Below are 18,823 nucleotides of genomic sequence, written 5' to 3'. Positions count from 1 at the left end.
TAGTAGGGTATTCAATCAAGCAGGGGTATGAGATAGTTGAGGTAATTATGTACGTGAGGAGTGTGAAAGTGTGTCTGTGTGTGTCTGTGTGTGTGTGTGTGTGGGGGGGGTTGGCGTCTATGCTTGTATGTGTGTGATTTGTGTGCGTGTGAGCGTAGGTAGTCTATGTGTGTGTTGGAATGTCAGTGTACAGTGCCTTCAGAAAGTATTCACACCCCTTGACTTTTCCCACATTTTGTTGTGTTAAAGCCATCATTTAAAATGTATTATATTGAGATATTATATTGACATTGAATGTTCCTACTTACAGTTTTGACTTAAATCGGCTTGGAAATCTATAGCAAGACATGAAAATGTCTGTTTAGCAATGATCAGCAACCAACTTGACAGAGCTTGAAGAATTGTTTGTCTATTCATGTTTTTGTATTGTGTCATGTTTTGTGTGGACCTCCAGGAAAAGTAGCTGCAGCTTTGGCTGTAGCTAATGGGGATCCTAATAAAATATGAAATGCTCATCTCCAGAAAGTGAACCAGTAATTAGCCCATATTCATTCACTCCTCCGGCAGAGCACTGTGTGTACTGTGTACTCTAGACAGTGAAGGTACACACTCCAGAGACGGATTTCTCAACTGTCAAACACTCCTCTTCTTCTCTCAACAGCTCCTTGACCTCTCTAGCTCTCCTCTCTATTCTCACCCTGAGCCTCAGTTGACTTTTGTGCGTCTTATTTACAGTACCCCAGCACACTTGCTTGTCAAGCAAATTCTCGCTGAGTAGCATTTCAAAGCGAGCCCTGTCTAATTGCTTGCTAATGAGAAGTGTTGATACCTCGGCAGTTATCTGGCGTCTCCATGGCTACCACTGGAATATATTAGCATGGCCTCGTTCATACTCCTCGAGATGGGAGAGGAGAGGAAAACATGTGTTGAGGCAAATTCACGTTCGCCCAAATGAGGTGCTGCAGTCCCAAAATAGGGCTAATTTACGGTAACTTCTCATAGATGTTGTGGTTTCATATGCTGAACTACTGCAGTGGGTCGTGAGAGGACATGGGGAGGAGGAAGCAATGCAAAATGTGCTTGGAGAACATCAAAGTATTCTGCAGATTTGACTTCACGTATGCATATGAGACTACCCGCAGCTCAATTTGACGTCTCCTCAACCCCATCCTCTTTCCTACCTCTACTCTTAATATAATAGCACATTTCTCTCCGTGGAAGGGGACTTCCTTAAAGTCCAACTTTAAAGTGCATTTAAAACATCTCAATACACTTGGCACTTTTAAAATAGAAAAACAGTACAGTAAAAGGAGGCAATTGAAGACATTTTCCACCGTCTTAACCCAGAACAATTCCAAGAGGACTGACGTGTAGATTATGTGTCGTATCAGATTTTGAGATAAGAGATAAAAAAAACGGCTGATGCTCAAATGGAGATTAGCCACCAGACTGCACATTTTCCCCACAGAGCCTGTAGAACCGTTGCAATGGTCTTAGTTCCAATGTACGCTAGACTGGCTTTCTACAGTAGTGTTACCTCAGATTACATTATTTAGAGGCGTACAGGCAACTCCATGATGAATTATACATCCCATCAGAGGAAGTTCTTCTGTAGTGTTTTTTTCTCTCCAAAATACTAATCAAATATGTATGTTTAGTCTTGATTAATGTAGCTTTTGGGAAATAACATTCAACCCCCCTTTTCACCAGCACTCTGCGGAGGAAGATAAGCCTGTTTGGGTGTCATTCATATATCATTTCTCCTCAAGATAACACATCATCCCAAGTATGACAATTTTGCACATCAACCAAGTCAATTTGGTCTGATAGAGACACATGTAGAGACTGGGACTCTCAGGGCGAGGTATCCATCCACAACAGGCATAGGAACAAGCACTGCCCAAAATAGGGAACGTTTCTATGTAATCGCCATATGCCATGCTGCTCACATGCGCCATTCAAGAAATGGTGTCGCCTGGCATTGGTTTTTCTAAATATGGCCCTTGATGTCCTCGCCAGTTTCTGGTTGCACTGTAGTTCTGCAGAGAGAGGAGCGCTGAGCCAAGATGTGGGGGGTAGACAAGTGCTTTAGGCAGTGCTGGGTTGACTCCACAAAGCCCCAGCACCACACACAGACAGACACAGGCAGAGGAAGATGCAGAGTCTGCTTATAGCTCAGCAGAAGTGGGAAGGTAGGAACCAGCATCATCCATGTCTCACTGTGGGCCTACACAATGCAAATCCAGCTTCACAGGCCAGCGGCATCATGCTACCCAAAACACTCCTGTATACCTAACACGTTCCTGAAACATTCCTGATTCTCCCCAGCTTGTAACAAGTATGCTACGGGCCTTAGTGACTAGACAGTTGGACTTACTACATTATCTAGTCACTAAGGTCTGTAAAATACCCCTATTTTTGGACTGCTGAACCTCATCAGAACAACTGTTGTGTTTCCATATGTATATTTAATGCAGGTGATGTAACTGTTTCCTGTTTGGCTCCAACAGAGAGAGCGACTCCGGAACATTGAGAGGATTTGCTGCCTGCTGAGAAAGGTAAACAGCCACTGAACACTGTCCTATTTAAAACATTTCCTTTATTACTTCATGTGCATGTGTCATTTAGCCTACATTTTAACACCAGCAAATGATCACGGTCTTCTATATCTAGACTGGTGGCCCGCCAGTTTGTGAGAGTTAAAATAGTAGAATACACAAGGTGCAATTTCTAAATTTGGTTGTGTATCAGCAGTTTTTCTCTTGTTATGTCAGTCACTGACAGTCACTCAATTAGCCCATGTCAGTTAACATTAGTCTAGCTAGCTATTTAAACCTGTAGTTATCATGGCTGAATTACCGACCAGGGGCCCCCCCATTGATTTTGTTAGTCACTCTAACTCAGATATCATATAAAAACACATCTCTCCGCCCCATGGCAGAATGTGTAGAATTGAAGGAAATTAGCTGTAAAACTGCAACATTTTCTCTCCGCCACATGGCAAAATTAGTAGAATGAATTACATTTGTTATACATTGCAAAAAAAATTCTCTGTCCATGCCAAAATGTGTAAAATTACCGCAAATAAGCTTCAAAACTGCAATATTTGATCTATGCCCCATAACAAAAGAGGGGGGCCACTAAAATGTTTTGCTAGCAAGGTATATTTAATATTAGTAATTTATTAGGATCCGCTGCCAGGAGCAGCAGCTACTCTTAATGGGGCGCAAACAGGAAACAAAACACAACAAATAGAATACATAATATACATATACAATATATAATACAATGCATAATACAATGCATAATACAATACATAATACAATGCAAAATACAATACATAATATATGAAAATGTCTGTGTCTCTTCACAGTCTCGGTCATGCCGTAAGGTGTTCTTTTATCCTAAAGAAAATATATATATGGTTTTATTACTAGCTTGAGTTAGCTGGGGTGGCACGGAGTTCCACGTAGTCATGGCTCTATTTACTACTGTGAATTTCCCAGCCTCTGTTCTGGAACTGGGGACTGCAAAGAGACCTCTAGTTGCATGTCTTGTGTGGTACCGATGAGTGTCCGAACTGTGGGCCAACTGCTTGAACAGACAGTTCGGTACATTCAACACCTCACACAAAGACCAATAGTGATGCAGTCAATCTCACCTCAACCTTGAGCCAGGAGAGATTGACATGAATGCCATTGACATTTGCCCTCCATGTATATCTAGTTGCAATATGTGCTGCCCTGTTTTGGACCAACTACAACTATGCCTATGTCCTTATTTGCACATGACCACACAACTGGGTAGTAGTCCAGGTGCGACAAAACTAGGGCCTCTAGGACCTGTTTCGTTGATTGAGATGTCAAGAAAGCAGCACAGCGCCTTATCTTGGACTGACCTCTTCCCCATGTTAGCAACCATTAAGTTGACATGTTTTGACCATCACAGTTTGCTATCTAGGGTTACACCTAGCAGTTCAGTCTCCTCAACTTGCTTAAATGCCACATTATTCAATAATAGATCAGAGGTTTAGGGTTGAGCGAGTGATATGTCCCAAAAACGATGCTTTTAGTTTTTGCAATATTTAGCAGCAGCCTATTGCTAGTTACCCATTCTAAAAGTGACTGTAGCTCTATGTTAAGGGTGCCAGTTGTTCATTTTACTGTCATAGCCGACGTGTATACTGTTGACTCGTCAGACACACAGGCTTTATTCAAGGTCAGTGGAAGGTCATTGGTAAAAACAGAAAACAATAATGGCCCAGGCCATTTTGTCAAACTTGTGAGGTTCTCCATGCTCATTAGTTTCTCATTCAACATCATTTGCTGCTGCTTCACTCAGTCTCAATCCCGCTTGAAAAGGCTCCCTTCCTAGCTGTTTTACATTCCCTAAAACCAAATATTGGCCAAACATTCCCAGATTTTCATTAAACGGCCATGCGTGGTCTCTCGTTTCTGCATCACCAAATTTTGCGGTAGGCAACCATTAGTTTGCTAGTTGCGCCGAGTGCTGTGTAGTGCTGCATGGTGCTCATTCAGTAAAGTTAGATCAAAGCTGAACCAATGTCTTGGAAGATCACATAATGATTCATTAGTATTCCACATAACATAACCAAGTATAATAGCATAGTATAATGTTGCTGTTACATCAAAAACACCATCTCATTTCACGAGATTTTAGGATGGTTAGCTGAATAGTCCCAAACAAATCTCACACCACCAAAGCTCAAAACAGTGCACCACTAGGTTGAATGTGCTCCGACTGAAACAAAACACACACACAGGAGGGCTCTGTAGTTTAACACCAACTGCTCTAGTTGGCTCACAAACACTTAAAGAAGATCGAAATGCACATTCCCATGAAACTGATTGAGATCAAATGATTGGCAGGCAGACGCAGTTTGGACATTTTCACTGGTAAAACGTGCAGAATTATCATTCAGAATTTACAGTGATGATGCCATGGCCTATTTTCAAATGGTGTTTGAGGGTATTCAAAATATATTTTTATTTTGAGACAATATGTGTGGGCATGGGCAGATGTTGCAATTGGAAGATGCATTTTATGCTATATTCTATCATGATATTCAATAGTGTACATCTGTCAGTACATTTTTGTTTTAATGATGCCGTCATTTACATTTTGATTGCTCTCCGGCACTTAAAAAATGAGCGAGAGCCAATCATCAGTCATTTGTGTCAGTGCTGAGCGTGTTGCGTGTTCTTCCCTATAAGTATGTTGAAAGTCCATTGCCAATTTATTTTCTGTAAAATAACATTATATTTGGTCAAACACTCTTTTTTTCCGAAAGTTTGCTAAGCGCAGGTAACAGGCTGATTGGTCGCCTGTTTATACCATTAAAGGGTGCGGAATGACCTTTGTCCCCCTCCTGGCCTGAGGGCACACACCATCTTCTAGGATTATATTGGAGCTGTGGCAAACAGGAGTCACAATGTATTCTGCTTCCAACCTCAGCAATTTACCACCCAGACTGTCGGTACCAGTCCTCTTTCTCACCATTTTTGCGGAACTCAAAACTACAGCGTTTGTCTTTCATTATTTGGTTCCATATGCATGAATATGAAGGCTCAGCATTTGTTGTTTGCATGTAATGCTTAAGTTTGCTAATCTTATCAACAAAAAAAGTTATTAAAGTGGTTGGCAATATCAAAGGGTTTTGATAAGAACAAGCCATCTGCCTCAATGAAAGAAGGAGCTGAGTTTGCTTTTTTGCCTAGAATTTCTTTTAAGGTACTCCAGAGCTTTTTTACTATCATTCATTATATAATTTATCTTTGTTCCATAGTATAGTTTCTTCTTTGTTTAGTTTAGTTATGTGATTTTGTTGGCCAATCTGCTGTGTTGTCAGACTTATTTGCTATTCCCTTTGCCTCATCCTTCTCAGCCATACAGTTTTTCAATTCATCAACTATCCATGGGGATTTGGCCGTTCTAACAGTCAGTTTCTTGATGGGCGCATGCCTATCAGTAACCGGAAGAAGCCATTTCATAAATGCTGCAAGTGCTGCTGTTCCTCATTACATACATCAGACCAACAAATATTTTTCACATATTTAACATCGGAATCATTGCAAAACCTCTTGTATGTTGTATATTCGTTTATACACAATGTAGTTTTTTCTAGATATGGCTATTATATTGTGATCACTAGTAGTGCGGGGGGGGCTCTGACTGCATATGTGGGTATAGATGTGTGTACGCAGACCCACGAGCCACTGCGTCCCCTCATGATATTTATATGTTTTATATATATATATATTTTTTATCCCAGCCCTTTTCCCCGCAGGAGGTCTTTTGCCTTTTGGTAGGCCGTCATTGTAAATAAGAATTTGTTCTTAACTGACTTGCCTAGTTAAGTTGAGGTTAAATAAATGATTTTTTTGTGGCCCCCACCCCTATCAAAGTTGCCCATCCCTGATCAAGACTTTGCACAGGGGTGAGTACAGTACTTCAGTCACTGTATCTCAAAACATTAAAGGGATAGTGCGAGATGTATCGATTTACCAAGGGTCAGATGAACTCATGGATACCATTTTCATGTCTCTGCATCCAGTATGAAGGAAGTTTGAGGTAGTTTTGAATGCTAGCTGTTCCAGTCGACTTCCAGTCATTGCACTTCCAGTCATGCTAACGCTAGTTAGCATTGGCTCGCGAAACTACCTCTAACTTCCTTCATACTGGGGCTGCTGGAATGGAGGCCGTTTTTGTTCTTTATCTCTGTTGTCAACACTGCCTTAGGCTCATCTGTCACTCCTGGGGACTGTTGCAGTACTGACCCAGTGAGAGTGTTGAGCTGCACCATCAACACCACATCAGAAGTTCATTTCCTACCCTGCCTGGAGTCATAAAGCTTATTCATTAGATTTCATCGTTCCTAGAGGATCTTCAGCACTACATGGACTATGTGTATGTTACTGTAGACATGTTTATTGTTTGTTCCTTGTCTGTTACAAGTGCATTCTCTCAGCATTTGCGGATATGAGTCACCCCACACAATATTACATAGAAAATGATCTTGGATAGATTGTGGGGTTTGTCTTATGGCAGCAGGTGCTGTACTTTGCAAGCCAGTCACAGAGGAGCACTAGCTGGTGGTTTTATTTCTCCCGCCCCGTTCGGTTTGTGACTGTAAAACAGCGGTGTTGTCACAGCAACAGAACCAACCATAGAGTGCTGCTCATCTATCTTTCTTTCTTTTTTTGTCTCATTCTCCCACCCCATTCCCCACACACCTTTGTGAGTACCGAAGCAGAAGCACAGAGGTGGTTAGGCCAGCGTGTTCATTTGCAAGGAGGCTGCAACCCTGCTCGATTCCTGCTCCTAAAATACATAGGAGTTCCATTTTCTCCCTCCCCTATCATTTGAAGGGAGATTAAATGTCGGTACAGTAGATGAGAGGAAGATAGGATGAGATGGAGAGCGATAGAGGGGGGGAAAGATAGGAAGAGATTGAGAGCGATAGAGAGGGGGAAAGATAGGAAGAGATGGAGAGCGATAGAGGAGGGAGATAGGAAGAGATGGAGAGCGATAGAGAGGGGGAAAGATAGGAAGAGATGGAGAGCGATAGAGGGGGAAAGATAGGAAGAGATGGAGAGCGATAGAGGGGGAAAGATAGGAAGAGATGGAGAGCGATAGAGAGGGGGAAAGATAGGAAGAAATGGAGAGCGATAGAGAGGGGGAAGATAGGAAGAAATGGAGAGCGATAGAGAGGGGGAAATATAGGAAGAGATGGAGAGCGATAGAGAGGGGGAAAGATAGGAAGAGATGGAGAGCGATAGAGGGGGAAAGATAGGAAGAGATGGAGAGCGATAGAGAGGGGGAAAGATAGGAAGAAATGGAGAGCGATAGAGAGGGGGAAGATAGGAAGAAATGGAGAGAGCGATAGAGAGGGGGAAATATAGGAAGAGATGGAGAGCGATAGAGAGGGGGAAAGATAGGAAGAGATGGAGAGCGATAGAGGGGGAAAGATAGGAAGAGATGGAGAGCGATAGAGAGGGGGAAAGATAGGAAGAAATGGAGAGCGATAGAGAGGGGGAAGATAGGAAGAAATGGAGAGCGATAGAGAGGGGGAAATATAGGAAGAGATGGAGAGCGATAGAGAGGGGAAAGATAGGAAGAGATGGAGAGCGATAGAGAGGGGGAAAGATAGGAAGAGATGGAGAGCGATAGAGGGGGGAAAGATAGGAAGAGATGGAGAGCGATAGAGAGGGGGAAAGATAGGAAGAGATGGAGAGCGATAGAGAGGGGGAAAGATAGGAAGAGATGGAGAGCGATAGAGAGGGGGAAAGATAGGAAGAGATGGAGAGCGATAGAGAGGGGGAAAGATAGGAAGAGATGGAGAGCGATAGAGAGGGGGAAAGATAGGAAGAGATGGAGAGCGATAGAGATGAGGGAGGGCTGCTGCTGTGCTCCGGTGATTCCAAGCCAATCAGAGCATTTCTGTCTGCTGTTGAGTCATGGAGGATTCCACTCCCCCCCATGGTGCCTGGCTGGACCCACGCCATGCCACCATGTCTGGATTTACAGACAACCTCCAGTCATTCAGGCTGCACTACCACAGACTGAACAGACAGCCTCCAGTCCCGACTCTCCAGGCTGTACTACCACGCATAGTTTTTAGCTCAGCAAACTAGACTTCTCACAACACTTGAGCATGTTGTTTGGCAATGGATGGGGAGTGTCATCCTGACCTACTGTATTACACTCAGGAATAGTTCAGCTCATGGAGAGTTAACAAAACACCTTGTATGCTGTTTCCCAATGTGTGGGGTTATGAAGCCATAAGGAGTGTACACCTTCTGACCTTCTGTCCTACTGTATTACCACCAGGTACAGTTTAGCTCATCAAGCTATACACTGAGTGCACAAAACATTAGGAACACCTGCTCTTTCCATGACATAGACTGACTAGGTGAATCCAGGTGCAAGCTATGGTTCCTTATTGATATCACCTGTTAAAGTGAATCACTGTAGATGAGGGGGAGGAAACAGGTTAAAGAACAATTTTTAAGCCTTGAGACAATTGAGACATGGCTTGAGACGTGTGCCATTCAGAGGGTGAATAGGCAAGACAAAATATTTGTGCCTTTGAACAGGGTAGTAGGTGCCAGGAACACCGGTTTGTGTCAAGAACTGCAACGCAGTGTTTTTCACGCACAACAGTTTCCTGTGGTATCAAAAATGGTCCACCACTCAAAGGACATCCAGCCAACTTGACACAACTGTGGGAAGCATTGGAGTCAACATGGGCCAGCATCCCTGTGTAATGCTTTCGACACCTTGTAGAGTCCATGCCCCGACGAATTGAAGCTGTTCTGAGGGCAAAAGTGGGTGCAACTCAATATTAGGAAGGTGTTCTTAATGTTTTGAACACTGTGTCATTTGCACTCCTCCTGTTATGCTGTTTCCCAATCAAAGTCAAAGCATACATCCTCTTTCAGTGTGCACTATTAATGGAGCACATTTTTTTTTTTTTTTACCTTTATTTACTAGGCAAGTCAGTTAAGAACAAATTCTTATTTTCAGGAACAGGAACAGTGGGTTAACTGCATGTGGCTTTGCATCATCCTGACAGAAAAACAACAAATCCTTGCGAGCTCAACAGTGATAAGGAATAGGACTGAGTGTTTCCTCAACACCCTCCCTTGCCCAGGTGCGTGAAATTGCCAACTTCTCTCTCCAGAATATTTTGAGTTTATGCAAAAGAACTGGAGCTCTGATCCCAGGCAGTGAGAGAGAGGGAAATAACACCCAACTGGTGATTGACAGCCTCCGCTAAGCAATTGGAATTAATATTAATAATGTCAGTGCAGTGTGTTTGGCATTGGAAATGGAACTGGGATATGAGTAGTGGGGAACATAGTGTTATTTGACTGTTGTTGGTGTTGTATGCTTGCAATGAAGGGATTGTACATTATAATAGTAGAATTCCATTAATCTAATAATTCATTTAAACTCATTTTGTAAGTTTAATCTCGGATCGATTCATTCATGTTTGCATTTATTATTTCTCCAAGTCATCCATTGATTTGGGTAACTCATGCAGGAGTTGCGCCTGTAGCCTCCAGTATTTTGATTAGAGCGCTGCTTTAGAGCTACTCTACTCCTCTGCTTTGATACTCGGGCTGTCGAATAATAAAAATGTCCCCAGCAGGAAGACTTGGATACCAGCCTTGACCTCCCCAGCGCTTAACACATCCATCTGCATCTACTTTTCATCCCTTGTTCATTCCTCCTTTCCTCCCTAATCGAGTAGGGGTTAAATGTCCCGGTTGCAGAAAACCTCCTGGATGAAGAAGCTTTGTTTTTTTTTCTTCTTCTCCAATGTGAGTGTCAAGGTGAATCTCCCTCACATCCAATCAATGCTCAGCGAGCGGTTGAGCACAGAACAGTCCCCGGTGGTTTCCGTAGCGCCTCGTGTTTATTCTTCAAACGAGGAGCTACTTTTGATGTTTCAGTACAGAGTTTCATTCCTCTCCGTCACATTCATCTCTCCAAATACCCATTTGCATAGGATTGTCAGTTTGCAGAGAAGCGGGGAGGGAGGTAGGGTGGGTTGGGCTTGACAGATAAGATGTGTGCTTCACGTGGAGAAAGTAGATGTTACCAGGGTACAGACACAAGCGACTGGTGATGTAGTCAAATGATGTAGCTACAGTGTCAAATGTGGGCCATAGATGACTTGGTGGTTTGAGGAAGCTCTTGTAAGGACTGTTGATGTGGACCAGGAAGTACGATAATGCTAGGTACACTGCACTGAAGACCTGGGGCTATACTATACTGTGGTTATGGGTTTGTTTGTCGTTATGTTGATGTGTGGGTTATTTCTTGTGTATGATGTCCGAACTGTTGCTGCTTTGATTTTATGGTTGGATAGTGAGATACACTTTCACTCTCACGGTAATGCATATACATTAAGATATTTGCCCGATTGAGTTACTATAAAACACTGCTCTGATAGAGAAAACACATATTTTGTAGAGGACCTGAAGCTGTGTATATATATATATAGTACATTAGGCTACTTCATTTACAATGTACTGATAGAGACAGGCACATAGACATCGTTAGACAGAGCGAGATAGTCTTTCTGGATATCCCCCAAATCATTGGTTCAGACTGTTGAGCCCGTTAACTTACTTTGGTGGATATTGTGAACTCTGCATAAAATCAATGTTCATCTCTCTCTCAACATCAGTACAGTATAATGAAGGAATACCCTTCAAGACAGGAACGAGATTTGTTTGTTTGAAATCCTGCAGTGATTCATTCAAGTTTCCCATTTGATTTGTCACATGCACAAGTACAGTGAAATGCTTAACTTGCAAGCCCTACCCAACAATGCAGTATTCAATATCAAAATATTATAACAAAAAACACAATATATCGGACATAAAAATGAAAGAATCAAAATAACAGGAGAGTGTAAGCAGGGTCAGTGCCAGTACCAAATGTACAGTGTGCAGGAATATTGGAGTAGTTGAGGTAGGTAGATATGTACATATAGGAAGGGATTAGGAGAAAGAGACTGGTAGCAGGATAAATAATAATAATAATAATATTAATAGTAAACAATATAACTGTGTAAACAGGACTGAAAAGTGACTGGTAGCAGGAATATGTAAATATTTATGGTAATATAAATGATAATATATACATGCAAACAAGTAATATTGACCATTAGCGGGATAAATAAATGGATACTAATGGTAAATGCAATCTATAATAAATGAACAGCAGTAGTAATACATCTAGTCAATAATCATTTTAGTAGCAGTGTAGGTGTGAGGGAGTCTGTGCCTGTGGGTCTAAGTATGTGGCTTCAGTAATGACTGCGTGAGTGAGGGTGTGTGTGAGTGTGTGCATGTGAGTAAGAGTGACAGTGAAGGTGTGTATGTCTCAGTGTGTAGAGACCTGTGGATGGGCATCGAGTCATTGTGGCTAGATAGTCTGTGAGAGAGGGAGAGCAGTAGTTGTTAGCCATTTAACAGTCTTATGACCAGGGGATAGAAGATGTTTAGGAGTCCGTTGGTCTGAGCCTTGATGCACCGGGACCTCCTGCCGGATGGTACTCATCCCCTTTGATGCGCTGGGCCGTCTGTACCAGCCTCTATAGGGCCTTCCGGTCGAGGGCGGTGCAGTTGCTATACCAGAGGGTGATACAATCACTCAGGATGCTCTCAAAGGTGCAGCTGTAAAAGTCCTCCCCTGCTCCCTGTTTCCTGTAGTCCATGATCAGCTCCTTAGTCTTGCTGACGTTGAGGAATATGTTGCAATTCAGTCCAGTTGTAATGGTGCTGTGCAGGCACTGATGTACTGTAGAGAGATGAGTGAATCAAGTTGAGTTTGTTTGCACAATACAAAGTACCTGTATTGCCTTACTACCGTACTACAAGGCCACAGAGAGGCCTTTCCTCAGGCACTGTGTCACAGCAGCAGTGAGCTGCTTGTGTTGTCTCAGACAAACCTGATCTACACCCTCTGTGATGTAATGCACTCTGAAGAAACAACCAGTACTGCCTGAAGCCTTTTGCCTTTAATGTGCTGTGGCCAGGGAAAAGTGGAAGAGAGGAGAGGATCCACAGGGGAAACACTCTCTCTCTCTCTATGTCTCTCTCTCTATGTCTATCTCTCTCTATGTCTGCAGTGGCTTGCGAAAGTATTCACTCCTTGGCATTTTTCCTATTTTGTTGCCTTACACCCTGGAATTAAAATAGATTTTGGGGGGCTTTGTATCATTTGATTAACACAACATGCGGAGACCCCGGGCTGGGGACCGTCGCTGGAGACCCCGGGTTGGGGACCGTCGCTGGAGACCCCGGGCTGGGGACCGTCGTTGGAGGTTCCGAGCTGTGGTCCGTCGTTGGAGGTTCCGGACTGTGGCCCATCGTTGGAGGTTCCGGTCTGTGAACTGTCGCCAGACGCTCTGGACTGGGTACTGTCGCCGGACTCTCTGGACTGCCGAGGCGCACTGTAGGCCTGGTGCGTGGTGCCGGCACTGGTGGTACCGGGCTGGGGACATGCACCTCAGGGCGAGTGTGAAGAGCAGGAACAGGGCGCACTGGACTGCCGAGGCGCACTGTAGGCCTGGTGCGTGGTGCCTACACTGGTGGTACCGGGCTGGGGACAAGCACCTCAGGGCCAGTGTGAGGAGCCGAAACAGGGCGTACTGGACCCTGGAGGCGCACTGGAGTCCTGGTGCATGGTGCCGGTACTGGTGGTACCAGGCTGGGGACACGCACCTCAGGACGAGTGCGGGGAGGAGGAATAGGGCGTACTGGACCCTGGAGGCGCACTGGAGTCCTGGTGCATGGTGCATGGTGCCGGTTCTGGTGGTACCGGGCTGGGGACACGCACGTCAGGGCGAGTGCGAGGAGCAGGAACAGGGCGTACTGGACCCTGGAGGCGCACTGGAGGCCTGGAGTGTAGAGCTGACACAACCCGACCTGGATGGATGTTTATTCTTGCCCTGCAAATGCAGGGTGCTGGCACAGGACGCACTGGGCTGTGCAGATTCACTGGAGACACAGTACACAGAGCCGGAGCAGGATATCCTGGTCCAAAGAGGTATACTGGAGACCAGGAGCACTGAGCCGGCACCCTCCTTCCTGGCTGGATGCCCATTTTAGCCCAGCTAATGTGAGGAGCTGGAATAGAACGCAAGAATAGCGTACTGGAGACACCGTGCGTTCCACCACATTACACAGTGCCTGGCCAGTAACACGCTCCCCACAGTAAGCACGAGGAGTTGGCTCAGGTCTCTGACCTGACTCATGCAATCTCCTCGTGTGACCCCCCACAACATTTCTTGGGGCTGCCTCTCGGGCTTCCGTGCTAGCCGTGTACCCTCATATCGTCGCCGTTCCTCCCATGCTATCTCCACCTGCCTCCATGGTAGGCGATCCTCTCCTGCCAGTATTTCCTCCCACATCCAGGATCCTTTACCGTCCAGAATTTTGTCCCATGTCCATGCCGTCCATCAAACGCTGCTCCTCCTTTTCACACTGCTTGGTCCTTTTATGGTGGGTTATTCTGTTACGTACGTCATAAAGAGGAGACGGTTGCACCAGATCTTATTTAGGGGCTTCATAGCAAAGGGGTGAATACATATGCACATACCACTTTTCAGGTTTTTATTTTTTAGATTTTTTTTAAACAAGTAATTTTTTTCATTTCACTTCACCAATTTGGACTATTTTGGGTATGTCCATTACATGAAATCCTAATAAAAATCCATTTTAATTACAGGATGTAATGCAAAAAAAATAGGAAAAACGCCAAGGGGGCTGAATACTTTTCCAAGGCACTTATCTCTCTCTCTCTGTCAATCAATGAGAAACAGCTTGGTAGTCCAACATTAGTGACTTTTAAGCTGTACATGTAAATGCTAAACTGGCTTTACCCAAATATGAGACAGAAAAAATAAATCAACTCTTATGCCTTGGTGTTTAAAGTCCCCTTCTAGCTCTCTTTCATTGAAAAATACATTTTCAAATCTCTATGATTTACAAAATCGAATAGTACTGCATGCAGGATGTAATCAGCTGATGTGTCTTGCCGAGGCCTGATGCGGCTGAGTTACTGTTGGGTGCGTGGCGGGGGCTGGGGGCTGGACGGAGCCATTAGTGTGTCACGCGTCGAGATGCGCAGCCAGTGGAGGTGTGAGATCGCCTCGCAGAACTACTGCATGTTATCATTAGTTGAAACACACTGAAACACACTGTTCTACATCTAGCCTGTGTCTTGATCAATACGATCCTCTAGTATACAGTAGTCTACCCATTATCTCCTCACTTTGCCCCTCCTTTCTCTGTCATTGTATCTTGTTCTACCTCTCTTAGTAGGCTGTAAGGGTGAGTAAGGCATGTCTGAGCTCTGTGTTCATGATGCCATGACTCTTCCAAACGGGGTGTGTGGAGCAGAGCAGCTCCCTGCAGATGTCTTCTATGTCACTGGACACTAGATCAAAGGGGGCTAGCAGCAGGCACTCTGCAGCAGCACTCTGCAGCAGCACACTGCCTAGATACCTGCACTTCATTAACAAGGGTGTTGATGTGTCCCTGGAGACTGAGGATCAAAGATCTAGTAGCAAAATACTGCAGAGGTAACAGTCGCCTACTTTATTGTCAAGTGTCATCTGAAGTCACTCTAGCTCCTCGTTATACGGAGACTTGTGGATTGTTTTATTCCTGTAACCATGTGGTAGTGACCATGGCTTTCACTGGAATGGATTGGAGTGGAATTCAAACCATTTGTTCCTTTCATGTGTAAAAAACAAGAATGATCTGCAGATTTTTGTGTTCAGAACATGAACCATGTTTCACCTGATTAGTAATAGGTTTTCCTGCTCAAACTCTATCTTCAAGCATGTCAAATATCAGAGGTGCTGAGTGGGAAATTGTCGGTAGAAATGTTTTGGAGCTACTGTATGACTATCAACGCAGTAGCAACTCTGTATGCTTGTAATGCAATTATACCGTTCGGTGAAGTCCGTAGATAATAGAGATAGATAGAATAGAGCCTGTGTCACGTGTCACGTGTCGCCTAATATTCTACAGAGGCCTTCCAGTCCAGCCTTTCGGGACTTTTCATCTATCCACAAAGTTTGACAAACTAAATGTACTTTGGACTCATGTGCTATTGGGTCTCAGAGGAACAAGTCTATTTTAAAGAGAAAATATGTATAATTATTTGCTACATTGAATTATTGTTGCTGTTGTAACGAGAGAGAGAGTAATTGGAGAGAAGGAGCTCTTTTGATCAGCAGAGGAAATGTGCTGCTGCTAAAATGAGAGTGATATCCAGATTAGTCACAAACACAAATGATTGAGGCGGAGAACAATATTGCATACATGATTGCGGATATGTTACAGGCGTTTCATATGATGGATGCCTGGAGAGGCCACTGGGTTTTCTCGACCAGATAAACCCCTTTTCTGCTTCAAGTTAATTCAAGTAATTGAATGTGTTCCTTTTTATAATGGACAAACTGCTACTGTATAATTATGAACGTACTGTACCATAGCTATTGATGGCAGCAACACTTAACACTGTCATGGGACTTGTAGAAAGACGGATTTTCTGGGTTGGTGCTATGGTTTCAGACAGTTAGTAAACCTTGTTAACTTCTTATAACATTTGATCCTCTGGTTCCATTGTATTGTGAGTGTACTGAAGGCTACATGCACTCCCCTCCATGTATTTGGACAGTGAAGCAATTATTTTACATTTGGCTCTACTCCAGCCATTTGGATTTGGAATACAATGTGTCGTATGAGCCGACAGTACATAAAGTCACCTTTTATTTGAGGGTATTTTCACATACATATCAGTCTTACCATTTATAAATGAAGGCACTTTATGTATCTAGTCCCCCCATTTGAAGAAGTCAATAGATATTTGGACAAATGCACTTATAGTTGATTAAAGTTGTCAAAAAGTGTTGTATTTGGTTCCCATATTCATAGCATGCAATGATTACATCAAGCTTGTGACTCTACAAACTCATTGGATGCATTTACAGTTTTTTTTGTGATGTTTCTGAACCCATCTAAATTAATCCTGATTATACCATGATTAAGACCAATCATGAATGAATCATGAATAATGATGAGTGAGAAAGTCTACAACATAACATGCTAACCTCTCACCATTACCAATAACAGGGGAGGTTAGCATTTTTGGGAGGGTATGATCTTTGTGCCTCTGTAAATTTCCACTCATCTCATCGATGAGTCCATGTACCGTGGAGAGGTCGACCGGCTGGTGGCCTAGTGCAGTCACGATAACCTGAAACTCAACACAGAAAAAATCATGGATATGGAGGTTGACTTCCGGAAACACCCTGCACCATCTCTCCCCCTTGAGATTGATGGCTCTGCTGTTGGCACGGCTGAATCATTCAAATTCCTGGGGACCATCATTTCCCACAGTATCAAGTGGGAGGACAACATCACATTGGTCACCAAGAAGGCACACCAGAATATACTACTTTGTAGAGTCACAAGTTTGATTTTGTCATTGAGTGCTAGGAATATGGGAACAAATACTAAACGTTTGACTACTTTAATAGACAGTAACTGAATTTTTCCAAATACTTCTGACTTTCTAAAATGGGCCGACTAGATACATAAAGTGCCTTCATTTCAAATTGAATCAAATTTTATTTGTCACATACACATGGTTAGCAGATGTTAATGCGAGTGTAGCGAAATGCTTTCTAAACGGTAGAACATATATGTATGAAAAAACCTTCTGTACTGTTGCCTCATATGAAACATTTGATCTCCAAACCAAAATGCTGGAGTATAAATTTTAGCTTCACTGTCCAAATCTATATGGAGGGGAGTGCATGTCATAAGGAGCCTTTGTAGTGTTGAGGGCTGTATAATCACTGTTAAGTGGGGTTAATTGGCCGTTGCAAGCAACCCGACATCGAGCAGGAGAGGAGGAGTGAAGGACTGTCGATCAGAGAGAGAGAGGGGAAGAATGGAGGGAGTGGAGTAGAGGAGAGTGGGCTATAGCTCTGTATATCACCAGGGTGGAGTAGAGGAGAGTGGGCTATAGCTCTGTATATCACCAGAGTGGAGTAGAGGAGAGTGGGCTATAGCTCTGTATATCACCAGAGTGGAGTAGAGGAGAGTGGGCTATAGCTCTGTAGATCACCAGAGTGGAGTAGAGGAGAGTGGGCTATAGCTCTGTATATCACCAGAGTGGAGTAGAGGAGAGTGGGCTATAGCTCTGTAGATCACCAGAGTGGAGTAGAGGAGAGTGGGTTATAGCTGCAGCAGCAGCCCTCTGTCATTAGCTCTGTGTGCTGTAGAGAGCCTGCCTCCAAGTGTTGCTCTGCTCTCCCTCCCAGGGAGCTGCCTCAAATCACACTTGAAAAGCACTTTGGCACTCCGGCCTCTTGAACTGTGGCTGGGTTGGGCCCTCACAGGAGTCCGCTCTAATTGGCCGACACTGGCTAGTGTGTGTGTATGTGTGCCCTGGGGTGGTCAGATGTGGAAGACAGAGAGGGAGGAACCCTTCAGGGCTCAGAGCCCAGAGACAGATTGCTGATCCTAGCCTCGCCCTGCCCACATGAGCCCCAAGCTCCACACAGCTGGATCAATCCTCTACCTTCAAATGGGGCGGCAGGGTAGCCTAGTGGTTAGAGCGTTGGACTAGTAACCGGAAGGCTGACAAGGTACAAATCTGTTGTTCTGCCCCTGAACAGGCAGTTAACCCACTGTTCCTAGGCCATCATTGAAAATAAGAATTTGTTCTTAACTGACTTGCCTAGTTAAATAAAGGTTAAAATAAAAAATTTAAAAATCAACACAGAGCATCAGGGCTGTTACTCTCCCCTCGTCGTTAGACTTACAGTATCATGTAGCTGTGTTGCTCCGGTGCCTCGCAACCAAACCCTTTTGTCTTCCATCATGTCACTGTTTTAGTCACGGTTGGTGTGATGACTGCTACTGATGTATGTGCTTACAGTGTATTTTAGGTTGTAGGTTGAATTTAGTTATGCAGAAGCCCTGTACATTAGCATGGGAGTGGTTCATAATGTTTGTCTGCATTCAGCAGGAGTTTAGCAAGCGACAGCGAGGGTAGGATTGGGACTTGATGGATGGGGGCTGGGAATAAGTGGGGGTAATAAAAAGTTTAGCGTGACTATTTGTATTTTAATGAGCATGGCGAAGTGTCGTGTTTATATATAGATCTGTTTGAGCAGCAGTTTCTCCATCACCTGCTGTTAAGGAGCTTCTCCACTGTGCTCCAATGTGTTTTTATGTTATTAGGGAGTATGCAGCACTGT

The 18,823-nt window shown here is 43.9% G+C and overlaps 1 protein-coding gene across 2 annotated transcripts in view; it reads left to right on the top strand.

Moving 5' to 3' along the window:
* Nucleotides 1-18,823, top strand: part of cnih3 (cornichon family AMPA receptor auxiliary protein 3) — a 44,362-nt gene that overhangs the window by 10,668 nt on the left and 14,871 nt on the right. For both annotated transcript variants that reach the window (XM_029631471.2, XM_029631470.2), the window contains exon 3: nt 2,511-2,558. In XM_029631471.2, coding sequence (XP_029487331.1) covers nt 2,511-2,558 — 48 coding nt within the window. The remainder of the gene's footprint in view (nt 1-2,510; nt 2,559-18,823) is intronic.

The sequence above is a fragment of the Oncorhynchus nerka genome, linkage group LG24 (genome assembly GCF_034236695.1).
Source record: "Oncorhynchus nerka isolate Pitt River linkage group LG24, Oner_Uvic_2.0, whole genome shotgun sequence".
Taxonomy (NCBI): domain Eukaryota; kingdom Metazoa; phylum Chordata; class Actinopteri; order Salmoniformes; family Salmonidae; genus Oncorhynchus; species Oncorhynchus nerka.
Note: the sequence above shows the minus strand (reverse complement) of the source record. Positions and strands in the feature narration are given on the sequence as shown.